Here is a 14,529-nt window from a genome sequence, read left to right as displayed (position 1 = left end):
ACATAAAATGCAAGGGATTAGGGAGGTGAAATCCCCCTTCCCTGGCCCAGGCAGGGCCAGAACATGGGAGTGTAACTGCTTTTGTGACTGCTACTGCCTCTATGGCTGCTGAACTGATGGGTTGGAACAGTATCCATGCCCCCCACCATCACCACTTGCAAGAGTTATTACATGGCCCAATGGCCCAAACTACTTAGTCTGTGGCCCCAGCATGGCTTGGGAGTAGTGTTGCCTTGTGTGCTGGACCAGCATTTGGCTGTTCTCCTGAGCACCCAATCCTCCCCTACCATCAAACCCTGCCTTGCAGCTCCACTGCGCCATCAGGAGAATTTCACCATTGGTAAATCATCTTTGGATTGAGAGTTTTAAAAAAGTGAGTTGTCATGTGCTAAAAGTGAAATCTTGAGAGAGAGGAGGAGCCTGTGTGGAGAAGTAAGGATATAAGTGGAGACATGGGACCAGAAGTATCAGAGGGGTAGCCATGTTAGTCTGGATCTGTAAAAGCAGCAAAGAGTCCTGTGGCACCTTATAGACTAACAGACGTAGTGGAGCATGAGCTTTCGTGGGTGAATACCCTCTTCGTCGGATGCATCCAACGAAGTGGGTATTCACCCACGTAAGCTCATGCTCCAAAACGTCTGTTAGTCTATAAGGTGCCACAGGATTCTTTGCTGCTTTTACATGGGACCTGATTACACTCATCTGCACTGAGGCCTCTGGGAGGATAAAGTAGGGTTACCCAATGTCCCAATATTAGGGGCTTTTTCTTGTATATGCAACTATACTCCTACCCCCAAAAAAGAGTCCTAATTTTTCATGCTTGCTATCTGGTCACCATAGGATAAAGGGGCCTTAAAATATGAATACATTATGTATACACACACGCACTTTAAAGTCCTTTTACATGACTCTAGTGGTGTAAAATGGCCTTAGTGCAAATGAGAAACAGGCCCATGCATTCTGAAGATATGGTATCCAAGAACGAAAATTTACCCATAAGTCAACAAGGTCTTGCTTCAGTGTAATTTCTGTGAGGATATTTGATTTCTCTTGATTGCCATTGGCTGAATCCTCACATAAAATAATTTAAAGAACCTCAATGTTATGTTAGATTAGAATTTCATTAGAATTGCATAAAACTGTACTTACATGTTCTACGTGCAGTTACAAAGGGCAATTTCTATAGCCTTTACTCATGTTGAGTAGCACTTTGCTCCCTGAGCAGTTTCGGAAAAGTTAATGGGACTGCTTGCAAACAAAGGCACTAGCCAACTTGAGTAAGGGTAGCAGAATCTGACCACAGTTATTCAGGATTATATGTAACTAAACCACACATGAAATACAGAAGCCTAATGTGAGTGCAGGTCTGCTCCATATAAGTGAAGCCTTGCGCTGTTACATCTAGCATCACTGTCTTGGGTTTTCTCCCCGCAATTCTTTATAGGCAGGACAACCTTTAAAATTCAAAACCTCATATTCTCCTGACATGGCAGCTAAATCTGGAATCAGCCAGCATCACAGAAAAACCTCAACCTTCCTGGCACTTCCTCAACAAAGGATGTGTTTGTACTGTTGATTGTGCTGCTGAGAATGATTTGACTGTGTTGACAGGTATCACTCAGCAAAGACCGTGATGAAAATCTGAACATTAGAAAGTTAAATGAACACCTGTAACAATTTTCTTGCCAATCTTACAACAAAATAAATACTGAATTATTTGTGATTAGTAGGCCAAATTCATCCCTGGGGTCCGAGTCCACTAAAGTCAGCAGAGTTACACCAGGAATAAATTTGAGTCTATCACAAGGGAAATGCTTTACTGAACTTCTCAAATCCTTTACCCTAAATCCACCTTCATTTATCACCCATCTCTTTCTCTCTACTATGCATGTGCCGCAAAACCATCATATTTTCCTATCACCCTCCTGCAGTTCAAAGTCTGACATGGATATTGCACCTACAGAAAGAAAAATTCTGCACAGGATCTTTTTTTGGTGGTGTGGCTAAACAAGAACATTTACCTATTACCTTCTTTCAAATGTTACAATCTGTAATGTTTTCTTCTAGGTAGAATATTTATCCCTCTCTACAGTGTATGTTTGAAAAGCACTGTATATATTTATGGAGCTATACAAGAGATTTTTGTTAAGATGTAAAAGAAAAACCTCAGCATGTAAACTTTATGGAATTTCTTTGTCAATCTATGCAGTTTTGTTACCCTATCACTGCTGCAAGCTGAAGGCTACAGGGATATTCCCCTGCAGAGCAGGTAGGGGGGTTAATGCTTCTAACCTGCAGCAGCTGCAATACAGTATCTGCAAGGAAATCCCATGAATCTTAGGATATCCATGCAGAGCTAGGATATTAGCATGGAGATAAATTGGCTCCCCCTTCCAGAGCTCCCCCAAACTCCCACCTCAGGGAAGTTCCAAAATGCATATTGGAAGATAAGTGTTTGAGCACAATGCACCTTTCAGCATGAATTCATACTGCAGATTTCCCACAGGTTTGACATGGTTGATGGCTGCTCTCCATGGCACCAACAACCCACCTTAGTACCTTCTGTGGTACCCATGGAACTCTGACTATCTGGAAGCCCTGCTGTGGACTTCAGTTTCCATGACTTCAGGGGCTTTTTTGGTCTCTTCTCCTTATTTCTGCTCCCCTCCACACGTCACAGTCTAGATCAAGCCAATAGCTTTACATTTGTCAAAGGAATACTTTACCAGCTTTCGGCATCCGTGTAGTGTTCTGTAGGTATGTGCCACTCTTGTATAAATGCAAAACTTTTTCTAGCTGAGCCACTGTTTCATCTATTCCCCAGTGGAGTTCTCCTTTAAAAGTACAGAAAAACAGTGATTTAGACAAAGAACTTGGGATTAATAGGCATTATACCTGAGTAAGGTCCAAAGGATCAAGATTCAGTTGTGCCAAACTGTGTGATGTTTTAAGGCATTACAAAGTGACTGCCAAATTGATGTTCATATATGTGATGAGTCAAGTCCTAACCCTGTGTCTCCAAAGCTGAGCAGCTAGTGTACTGAGACAGCCAGCTTCCTGTCTGAATATGATAGGATGGGTTACCCACAAGAGATGAAAACTCCTTTCCAGTGAATTCCCTTTGAAATTATTTATAGCCTGGTACATTATACCTCACCATAAAATGTACTGAAGACCAGGCAGGGGAAAAAACCCTCTGGCGTGAAATCAAAAGTACAGTTAAGACATACTCAAGCTACTCTTGTCTGAATGTCATTTTATGGTAAAGATAATTTTATGGTCTACTCTGGATTCTGAAGCATAAAATAATCTCTAGTGTCATCTGGGAGATGTATACAACAAATTGTCTCTGTAGTTCTAATTCCTGTCATTAGAGATGGCCCATTCATGGTCCTCCACACCAATGAATTCCTTAACATGGGACTAACATTTTGCAGAGGGCTGTGCATGAGCCCTTTGGTCAGGATGAATTTCACTCTGTGGGCTGGTTTGTTCCTCCTGAGATCTGCATGCAGAGGAGACCAAATTCTGAGTCAAATACTGCTTTGGTCAAACTGCCATTGACTTGCAGTGGGAACTGCACCTATGTAAGGGTGGAATTCATCACTGTCCTAGGGCCCAGGACAAGGCACATACTACTTAAATACTACTTAAGACCTCAAAATAGAGAGTTAAATGGTATATAGGCCTCATCTTAGCTCCTCTGATCTGGAGTGATTTTAATTCTAAGGGCACATCTACACTTCACCTGGAGGTGTAATTCCCAGATCAGGTAGACATGCATGTGCTAGCTCTGCCCAAACTAGCAACTAAAAATAGCAGTGTAGCCAAAGTGGTTTGAGCAGCGACTCAGGCTAGCCACCCAAGTACAATCCCATCAGAGATACTAGGTAGATGCTTTGGTGGCTAGCCCATAGCAACACTGCAATTTTCAGCATGCTCACTTGATCAAAGCTAGCATGGGTACATCTCCCTAGGCTGGAACTTACACCTCCAGCTGCCGTGTAGACATGCCCTAAGTGAGAGCAGAATCTGGCCTTAAAGCAATACATGTAAATGTAGCACCCTTCCCTCCATCCCCGCTAAACAAACACTCAAGTTTACAGTGATATGAAAAGGGGAGACATTTGGCAGTATCACATATTTACAGTGGGATTACCTGTAGCATTGACTATCATGTCCAATAATGGTCTTAAGGAGGATGGAGCACTGTGTGGCAGAAGATATGTAAAAAAAAACCTGCAATGGAAAAGTAACCCATATTTTAAAATAAAGTTGGCAAGGGTCTAGTAACCACTGAACGACATAAACTATTAGAATTTTATTCCTTAAGTCCCTGGCCTATTCAGGAAATATAATCATATTCTATAATCAAATAAATATATAGCAGAGGCTAGTCACACAGCTGTCTGGCATACCTAGACTAAGCTGCTACACACAAGGCTGCCTTGTAACTACCTGTAAATGTTCCATTAACATAGAAATTTGCTGTGAAGCCCTATGGATTGTGACTATTTGCAAAGCTGTCTGTACTTGGACAAACTTTATTAAAGGGACATTGTCAAACTCTGAAGTCTTGTTTTTTTCCCTCAAAACTTTAAAAATACAGGTCAGATTTATGTTTATTTTATTTCACCAATTATTTCCTTTTCAGTTCTGCATTATTTTTAGGCTTTAAGATGAAGGTGGGGACAGGGGGGAATCATTTTATGTCACCAAAATTCAGGACATCTTCAATATTCCCATGGTGGGGTCATCATTAACATGCATTTGTGATGTTCCTGAATGGACTCCATGTTTGAATGCAAATTCTCTACTGAAAAAAAACCTGCTAGAGATTCAGGTAGTTTGCGTTGCTTTTCCTAGGTAGGAAACTGATGTAAAATGAAGGAAACAAAAAGTAAAGCAGGTTCTACAATTTCCAGCCTAATTTCTCACAAGCTTGAAAAAAGCATCTGGTTGTGAAGGCTCTTGCCCTGTTCTCAGTGCCTGATGATACTGAAATGCGAACATTTAACTGGTAATGCAAGTTAAATGGTGATGGCTTCACAAAAACACAACAAGGATTTGGAAAAGCAGGCACAGCAATAATTTTTTTGTAATTAAAGGTATGCGGATTTCACTTCTCTATTATTATTTAAAGATAGAAGTAATTTCACAGTGCCCCTTTAAATTTCTATTGCTAAGCTGGTATTACTAACCTCTACAAACCCTGTTTCAGATGGAACATTAGATAAAGATGGACAGTTCAGGATCTGGTAATATAAACAAAAGTATCAGACATAAATATTAGGTAATGAGCAGAATGGTAACAGAAATAGGAAATTTTACTGAGAGAGTTGCCTTCTCTATCCTATAAAGTACAACTTCCTCACACGGCCAGAGAAACTGTAGTGAATCGTATTCATTGGAGAGAATAAAGCAGGTTTCACATAAGCATAATTTAAAAAAAAAAAAAAATCACGTTATTGATTGGCAAATGTCAGCTACAGGAGCCAGTATTGTGGCCTATTCAGCTGACATACTTCTACTTTAAACAATTAATAATTCCTGAAGATGTTAACTTTTTTTAACAAGAGTAAAATTCATCCTTTTTAAAAAGGATACTTACAAAATCCCCATATAAGATTATTATAAAAGATTTCTTAGTGTTTTATATAAAAAGCAGCACTCTAAATACATATAGTGTTTGAAAGGTAAGCAAATCATTAGCAATGAAGAATTCATCTGGTAAATTTTCTGCACCTGGAAAATCCATAAGTGGATTGTGACTGATTACTAGCAGCTCTTTGAAAGTATTCGAAGGTCACAGTGTGCTTTTCAGACTGGGTTGGATAGATACAATTGGACAGAAAAGTCACATAGTATTGTTTCTGATCCTCAACTAAATGAGTGTGCAAACATTTTGATATGAATACTCACGCATGTCCATCGGTACTCATACATGTGACTTTGAAATGCATCAACATCAGTGCCAGTGAACTCAAACTGGCACTGATGCATCTGATGAAGTAGGTTTTAGCCCACAAAAGCTTACACCCAAATACATTTGTTAGTCTCTAAGGTGCCACAAGGACTCCTTGTTGTTTTTTCAAACTGGAACATTCATGCAGGAGCACCTTTGGGGGGGGGGGGGGGGATGCAGAGTCACATCCCCTGCCCCCTCCTCTCCTCCCCCCCCCCCGATTTCTGCCAGGGTTTATACGCCCTGCCCTAAGTCCCACTGTATAACACAGAAGAACCTTCAAATTGTACTCTCCCCCTACTACCAATAGTCACGCGACATCGCTGCATTCATGATTTGTAGATTATAAGGCCAGAAGGGACCACTGCGAGCTTCTAGCAGTCTGACCTCCTACATTACACAGGCCACAGAACTTCTTCGAATATAATTCTTCTTCGAACTAGACCATCTCAGCTACAGAAAGATGCCATATTGTTTTTAAAATGTTCAGTAAATGAAGAACTCACCAAACCTATTGGTAAATTGTTCCAATGGTTCATTACCCTCACTGTTTAAAATGTGCAACTTGAGGGTACACAAAAGGATGCATGTATGACTGAAGGAAATCATTTAAACATCCAAGCCAATACTTGCACAACAATTCTTTTGTAATATTTTCTCAGCTCTAATAATCCACCTTGAGAAGGAACCAGGGGACTGGCATAGGTGATGTTTCTCATGGGTGGCTTTATTAAATTCAGACACTACTGAAGATTTATACCATTGGTTAATGTGCTGCTGGTTGGGACTACCAAGTAGCACCAGATATAGACAAGAATCCCTTTTTCCAAGCTTCAAAAAGTAGTACTGCCAGTCACCTGCCATCACAGTGTCCGTATACATGTTTTCCAGTTCCCAGATCACCCTAGTCATCTATACCAAGTAGACTGTAGTTTTGTCCTTGCTGAGTGACCATGTAGAGATTGTTGCAGATGCATTCATAAGGGCGGCTGCAGCCTACTAAGGTGTAGGTCTGCTGTCATACAACGACCTATTATGTGAGCATAATAATAAGCAATAGTGGGTGCTAAAAGCACTAGGATTTTCAAAGTGTAAAAACAGATCTTTAGAAACTGATGACCAGATGGAATAGTTCAGGGATTCTTAAACTTCACTGCACCGTGATCCACTTCTACCAAAAATTGTTACACAACCCCAGGAGAGGGGGGACCAAAGTCTGAGCCTACCGGAGCCGTGCTGCCCTGGGCAGGGGGCCAAAGCCCCCAGCAAGGCAAATGTCAGCCCTTGGCGAACCCATTAAAACGGGGTCGTGACCCACTTTGGGGTCCCAACCCACATTTGGAGAACTGCTGGAATTGTTCAATAGCACTCTCACAAACGTTAACCACTGTGATAGAAAAAGACAGCTTTCTTCAGTGAGCGTATGACACTGTATGGCTGAAAATCACACTAAAATATTAAATGTTTTTTTCTGGCCAGACCAGCAAAATGGCCCTAATCAAAAACTAATTCACTAAGAAGGATCTTTAACCCAAGCAAATGGAAAATTTTGCAGAACACACTAAAAATCGCACTGCACAAATGCACATGGCAGTCATGTAGTGGAATGCATTTCAGTGTGGTCAGATGATGTTACACATATGCTAGTAAGTGCACTGGGACAAAAGCAGAAGACAGTCCCTGGAGAAGACTCTTCTAGTTGTGACCTGGCAGAGAATGAGTGATGTGATACTTGAAAGAGAAGCCTAAGAAAGGAGCACACCATTATGGCATTGCCTTGAGACCCCCTACTGTCTTATCTGGATCAGTCCACAGCACTCTCTCTCTCCAGCGCACTTGAACGTCAAGCCACAGCACAATTAGAAGTAGTGCATTAAGGATCAATTCTTGATGCTATGAAAGCCAATAGTAAAGTTTTCGTGGGATCAGTGTTTGGTCCAAAGAGTGAGTTGAGTGATCAGAGTTAGTGAAGAGCCAAGACCACAAACATAAATCCCTCATGTAAAACACCTCAGTTGTATATCTGAAGAGACCTTAAGAAACAAAATTCTAAGAAACACATTTCAGCGAGACACTTTCTTCAGTGTTCTGACTGGCCAGACATAATAACCCAATTACTTATCTGTCATGTGCATGGCACGACCACAAATTACGGATGCAGACCTCAATGGGGAGGCACTGAAGGATGGATGGGTGTAGTGCAAGAAGCAGGCAAGTCACTGCCTATTCAAAGAACAGCAATTGGTTTGTTGGTGTGAGGAACCCTGGGGTAAATTGTAAGGAGAGAACTACAAAGCGGTGATGGCTTTAAAAAAACATTAAGATTCATTATAACTCCTGGGAGATTATTCTCCAGATTGTCAGTGGTCTACGTTAAAGAAGTACAATGACTTTACAGGTTTTTGACTATCAAACAACTGAACCAGCGAGTTTTATAATCAGCAGAAAAGAGGCCTGATCTAATGAGAGAGATGTATGGGTTAGTGGTCAGAGCACAGAACTAGAAGACAGAACTGTCTGAATTCTAATCCCAGCTCTGAAGTCATTTCACTTCTCAGCCTCAGTTGACTCATACTTAAAAGGGGATGATAACACTTATTAATTTACATCATAGAGGTGTTGTGTGAATCATTTCATTAATAATGTAGTAATTGTGCTCAAATCACCATATGATTACCCCAGTTTTTCACTGCTATAAATCTTTACTGTGTAACTGACTTCAGTAGAGTTATACCAACACAGACTTTAGTGGTGAATCAGACCCAATGTTTGCAAAGTACTTCCAAGATATTAATGTTAGGTATTATTATCAATGAAATACTTACAACACAAATTATTCATTGTTTTAGTTATTAGTCTATAAGGGCCCGATCCAACATTTCCATTGATCTCAATGGCTATAAATGACTATACAGAATTCTTGTCCAATTTTATTCACTTTTATCTACTTAGATAACTGGCCATCTACCTGTACGCATTATAAAGATTCCTCTTTTCATTCATATTTTGACATCGGCCCTCCACAGAGCAGGGAAGAGTGAAATTTCTTGCTGGAAACTCTATAAAACAGTCACGGTTACTGGTACAAGAGCTTTCTTCTATACTGGCGTCATCCAAATCTGTCACTTTCAGCTCTCCATCTACAATCACAAACTGTCGAGGGCGAAAATCCAACAGCGTCACAGAGCCAAGCGGAGAGTGAGCCAAATAATGCAAAAGCCGAACTAAGCTGAGGCATATCTGAAATATAAAAGCACAGATACCCGTGTTACTTGTCTAGTATGGCGCATGTAAAAAAAATGCAGCTGCTTTAAATTAAGTCACACATAATAATGACCATAGATTGGCATTAAATTTATCATAAAAATCAAAGTTAATATATTCAAGATATTCTTCATAAAATTTAACATTCTTTCAATGCAAATTAGAATAATCTTTAGAAGCTTGAAACTAAAACGTGCTTCTTTACCAATTTTTCCCCTATGCAATTTTGGTTCTGAGCTGCTGAAACTTTCTTGTTTTGTTTTCATTATTTTAATAGAAATAAAAGTATTTGTTTAAATAAAACATCACACATAGGCCCTGACTGCAATCTAAGTCTCATCTTCTAAAAGCTGACATGTTCTTAACTTTTCACATTGAGAGTAGTTTGACTTCAGTGAAACATTTCACAATGCATAAAGCAAAGTCTTTGTAGGATCAGGACCCATCCATGTAGACAGACCCTTATGTCCACACAGAATCCCATTCGAGTTAATGGAGCTCCGCACATGTGCATCAGATTGGGGCCATAGAGTGAAGAATTCTCTGGGCTTTGCTAACAGATAGAAGAGAATAATATTCGGAACTTTCACATTTGGACCCAACCCTATAGCGTTTACTACTGTTTGTAGTTCATTTATGTGATGCCTTGACAATATTTCTTTGTATGTATTGTATAACACACTAAAACAAAAACAATATTAATATGCATGCAGTTAAATATTATACAGGCTAGAAAGCTTTTTATTGTTTACACGTAAGCTTTGTTTTTTGTAGGGTGACCAGACAGCAAGTGTGAAAAATTGGGATAGGGTTGGGGGTAATAGGAGCCTATATAAAAAAAAAGCCCCAAATATTGGGACTGTCTCTATAAAATCGGGACATCTGGTCACCCTAGTTAAAACTGTTGTTAAGGTCATATGTATTAAAGTAGTCAAATCACAGTTCAGGCTCAGGACATAAATGATATACTCAGGGAAATACTTATACGCAGACTTCAGAAGAAAATAGAGGTTGAATATGGCTTACATTATACTTCACAGACTTTACGTCTGTGAGATATTAGGACTATCTAACACTTCTGTAATCATTTCACCTGCCTTACCAGCCTAAAACATTTTTGTTCTGCTTAAGCAATATCAAAAGTTTATGTAGAGATACTTGTAGGTATAAATTAATACAAGCATGGTTATGGGATGTCTGCACTGACTGTTCTTTTGTTCTTCTTGAAATTTACAGATATCTTCCATACAGTGTCCCAGAGGATGCTATATATAAAAGGCATATCATGTTGCTGAGGAAATGAAAGTAGACCAAATTGAAGCATTTAACATTCAGAATATCAATGTGATTTTTTCCTTGGGTCAGGAGTACTGCAAAGAACCTCAGCATAGGAGCTGAACACTGTGCTCAAATTGTTAACAGAAGCTTGAACAAAGTTATAATTAACACCTTTAACTGCTCAAAGGTAAATATTGGGGGGGGGGAATCACTTTTCTTAAACTACTACGGAAAACTCTGCATAAAAGTACAAAAAAATTGCAAAAAACTAAAGAGGGATTGTTGTTTGCAATCTGAAACCATTCCTCCTTCCTCAAACACTACCAAGGCCCTGATCCTGCAAACGGATCCACTGACACAGACCCGTGTGCCTGTACCGAGCCCTGTTGAAGTCCTTTATCTATGTGTCTGCCCTCAGTGTTGATATGGGCTGTGTGTGTATATCCCCAACAACAAGCTTAAAATACACATTTTAGGGCCCAATTCTGCACCACTGCTTTCCACTGATTTCAATAGGTTTGGGGAGATTTGGTCCTTGCCCTGTAAGCACAAAGACACTACATGAGTGTATAAAGTTAAACAACTATGTTAATGTTTTCTTGACTGCGGCAGATACATAAACAATTTTCATGTATTGATCTGAGAACGTGCGGCTTTTTTCCTCTCCTCTATGACAGCTGCACACTAGATAAGGTAATAGTTATGACATTGCCTAAGGCTTCATTACAGCAGTTCCAGGAACATTCTATTTATAATTACATCTCTGTGAATCAAACCAGCATTGCCAAGGTATTTCTCCTTCATCTCCCTCTAACTGCCCCATAAGGGATACCCATTCTAAAGAGAATTTCCACCCACATCCTATGTAACATGGTCAAGCCAATAATCTACTGCCTCTTTTGCAATTTACATCAGAGTGCCATAATTTGCGCTTGCATGGGTGAAGTGTGAGGGAGACGGCAGTACACTTCATTGGCCATTACAAACTAAAAACTCTGACTGAGTCATCGTAAGGAGTTTGTTTCTTTTAGAACAACATAGTGGAAGTCCAATTCATGGGCCAAATGCAGTTCACAGAGCTCTGAATGAATCCTGTAACTGCCCTAATCTTTAATAGTGAGGTACATCCCACCGAAACTACAGCTCAGCATACCCTATCATGATGAAAGTACCTCTACAATCTGGGTTCCGTTGCATACAAATTAAGTGTTTCTGTTAAATTGCCAACGTGGGCTTCACTGGGCAAACTCTGTTTTAGGATGTGTACATTGATAAACCTTGCTTTACCCTTTACTCTCCCCTAGTAAAAGGCAACATAACAGGAAAAAGTAGGAAACAATTATAAAATCAGCTTGTGATAATGATCAAGATAGAGATGTCACATCCTTCTATTGTTTGAATTCCAGTTGTACAAGCCAAAAATGCCAAGCTCTGAGTTTTTAACAAGTATGAAACCTTTGAAGATATAATGTGAATAACACAGAACATCCTATAATTAGATACCATCAACACACACAATAGCGCAGTGTCTTAAAAACTGAAAAATGGGAGTGTTATGTCTTGCAGACAAACTAAGACTTAACATTCCCAAGCAAAGCAGTTGTTTAATAAACGTGAACAAAGCTGTAAACTACATAACTCTCTTTTTTTTTTTTTCTCTCACATGCTTGGAGTTGTGTGTTCACATCCTACTTAAAAGTCCTTTAGACACCTTGGTTTTTGTACTTACTCGAAATCTGTCCTCCCAAGAGGTCTGTAAAAGCTGAATCATCTCCAGTGGTGAGCCTAGCTCAGTGATGGCAGTCAGCGTGTCTGGGATGTCATTGCTATCCTGATAACAGTAGCCATAGAGCTGGAATAAGTACACGAAGGGAGAGAGATTAGTATAACACTTCTTGGCGTGCTCTTCTTTTCTCCATGGATGTAGGAAACAGTCTCCTGCATCCTCCTTGGACCTTTGGATCCTGCATGTTTTACGACACTGCCCTTAAGGCCCCATGTCACAGCTTTGTATCCTTCCATCTGAGGAGAGGCCCTGTTAAAGCCCATTATTGAAACTCTTAAGTTGCCCAGTGCAGACTCTGCAGGCCACACATGGGTGGCTGGGTATGCAGTATTTGCTTATCCTTCTGGGTAGGTTTTTATAATCAAGAGCCTTATCAAGAAACTTACATGGAAAAATGTGTGTATGTGTAGATATGGAGACTTACCAGAGGGAATTTATTTTAGTATATGCGTTATCTGGCGTAATCATAATAATTCTGTGCTTAAAAATAAGCATTAGAAAATCTCATTTAAAGTTCAAGATTTTTTTGCAGTTCTATTGCTAGTGCACTGAGTGTCTATTTGTATTTAAATACCACAGAGGGTTCAACTATATCTTTATTATGAACTTTAAAAAGCCGTTGCGAATATCAAGGCATATCCTTTCCGATGCAGAAAATGCTTCTAATAGTACTTGTTGAAGTTACATGTGCAATAATGTTAGAGAGGGGTGAATACTGCAAAATATTTTAAAATGAATGCAGTTCAGCCATGTTCCAGCCCCTTTTGCATTTGCTTCCCAAAAGTCATTTGAGTGATCAGTTTTTACTTGCACAGACACTTTCACAGTAACAACATTTTAAGTCTGTGCTTGAAGTGACTTATTTCAGATGGGATGGGGACTGTTTTACACAGCCAGGAGACAGACTTTTAGAAACTCCTTGCCAAAGCCTTGGCAGAGAGGCAGTTACATGAGCTGAACAAAGATCTGATTACAGACTCTGCAGCAGGGACAATTTTACACTCTACCCCCAGCCAAATAAGTCTTATGGTAGAAGAGCTGGCATGATGTAAAAGGTTAAAAATCCCCTGATCCTACTCATCGCCTCCCCATCCCTAAAAGGCTCAAAAACACCATGGCTTCTTCAAACTCATTTGTCTCCTGATTATGAACATCATCCAAAACTCACTGAAGTCAATGAGTCTTCGTATTGACATCAGTGTGCTTTGAATCAGATCCTATAAGAACTACGCTCAGCTATTCTGGGTTCAGAAACAATACCTTGTGTGTTATGTGATCGATCATGACTAAGCAACACTTGAATAGCCAGAGCAATTAAATGATCTCAATCAACTAACAATGGAAAAAACATTGCAAACAAATTCACTCACTACTCTGAATAGCAAGCAAATTTGTGCAATATGCTCACAAACATTTAACAAGCAGAAGAAGAGGTTAAATTCAGTAAGCAAATTATTTGTGATGAATCGTTCCCTTAGCTCTTTCATTGTCTATGTTTAAAGGAAGAAAAAATATTCCAAAAATGTAAGTGAAGTAAGCAATTACTCCTTTCAGTGAAAGAACAGCACTGTACTTCACAACAACTGGTAAAACATGTACATCAAACATAATGGAAACTAGAATAATTTATTTTAAAAACATACAACAGATATTTTGGCATGAGAGATGTACTTGTGGCAGGTATTTCTGCACTAGAGACACATGGGATTGAAATAGGGATACACCATAATTTTAATAACACACATTAACCTAGGACTTCTTGGACCTGATACAGGGATCATCCCTTAATATCTGTGACACAATTTTTTATGGAAGCATGTTTCTGATATAGGTATAGTTTGTGTCATGATAAGCTTTTGCTACTATCTTAGAAGAACACATCAGCACAATTATTACCATTACAAACCAAAAAGAACACAAATATAAAGAGAATTAAAATATTTTATAGAATATGCATCTTTGATAGAATGTTACTGGATTTGCCTGTGAATTTTATATATGCCTGATCCTACAGTCCTCACATAGGCCAGGTCTACACTGCGACTTTAAATCGGTTTAATGGCCGATATACCGATTTAACGCTGTATCCGTTCACATGACGTCGTCATTAATAGCGAGTTAAACGGCTCCTTAAATCGATTTCGGAACTCCTCCCAAACGAGAGGAGTAGCACTAAATTCGATAGTGATAACTCGGATTAGGGTTCGTGTGGACGGAAATCGACGTTATTGGCCTC

General features: G+C 39.6%; 1 protein-coding gene across 1 annotated transcript in view; it reads right to left on the bottom strand.

Annotated features, from left to right (window-relative positions):
* PKDCC (protein kinase domain containing, cytoplasmic) overlaps positions 1-14,529 on the bottom strand; it is a 55,223-nt gene that overhangs the window by 14,453 nt on the left and 26,241 nt on the right. The window contains exons 2-5 of the mRNA XM_032765492.2: positions 12,237-12,359; positions 8,934-9,205; positions 4,160-4,239; positions 2,727-2,834 (exon numbers count right to left, since the gene is read on the bottom strand). Coding sequence (XP_032621383.1) covers positions 2,727-2,834; positions 4,160-4,239; positions 8,934-9,205; positions 12,237-12,359 — 583 coding nt within the window. The remainder of the gene's footprint in view (positions 1-2,726; positions 2,835-4,159; positions 4,240-8,933; positions 9,206-12,236; positions 12,360-14,529) is intronic.

This window comes from Chelonoidis abingdonii, chromosome 3 (genome assembly GCF_003597395.2).
Source record: "Chelonoidis abingdonii isolate Lonesome George chromosome 3, CheloAbing_2.0, whole genome shotgun sequence".
NCBI classification, from domain to species: domain Eukaryota; kingdom Metazoa; phylum Chordata; order Testudines; family Testudinidae; genus Chelonoidis; species Chelonoidis abingdonii.
This window is presented reverse-complemented; position numbering and strand designations above follow the sequence as displayed.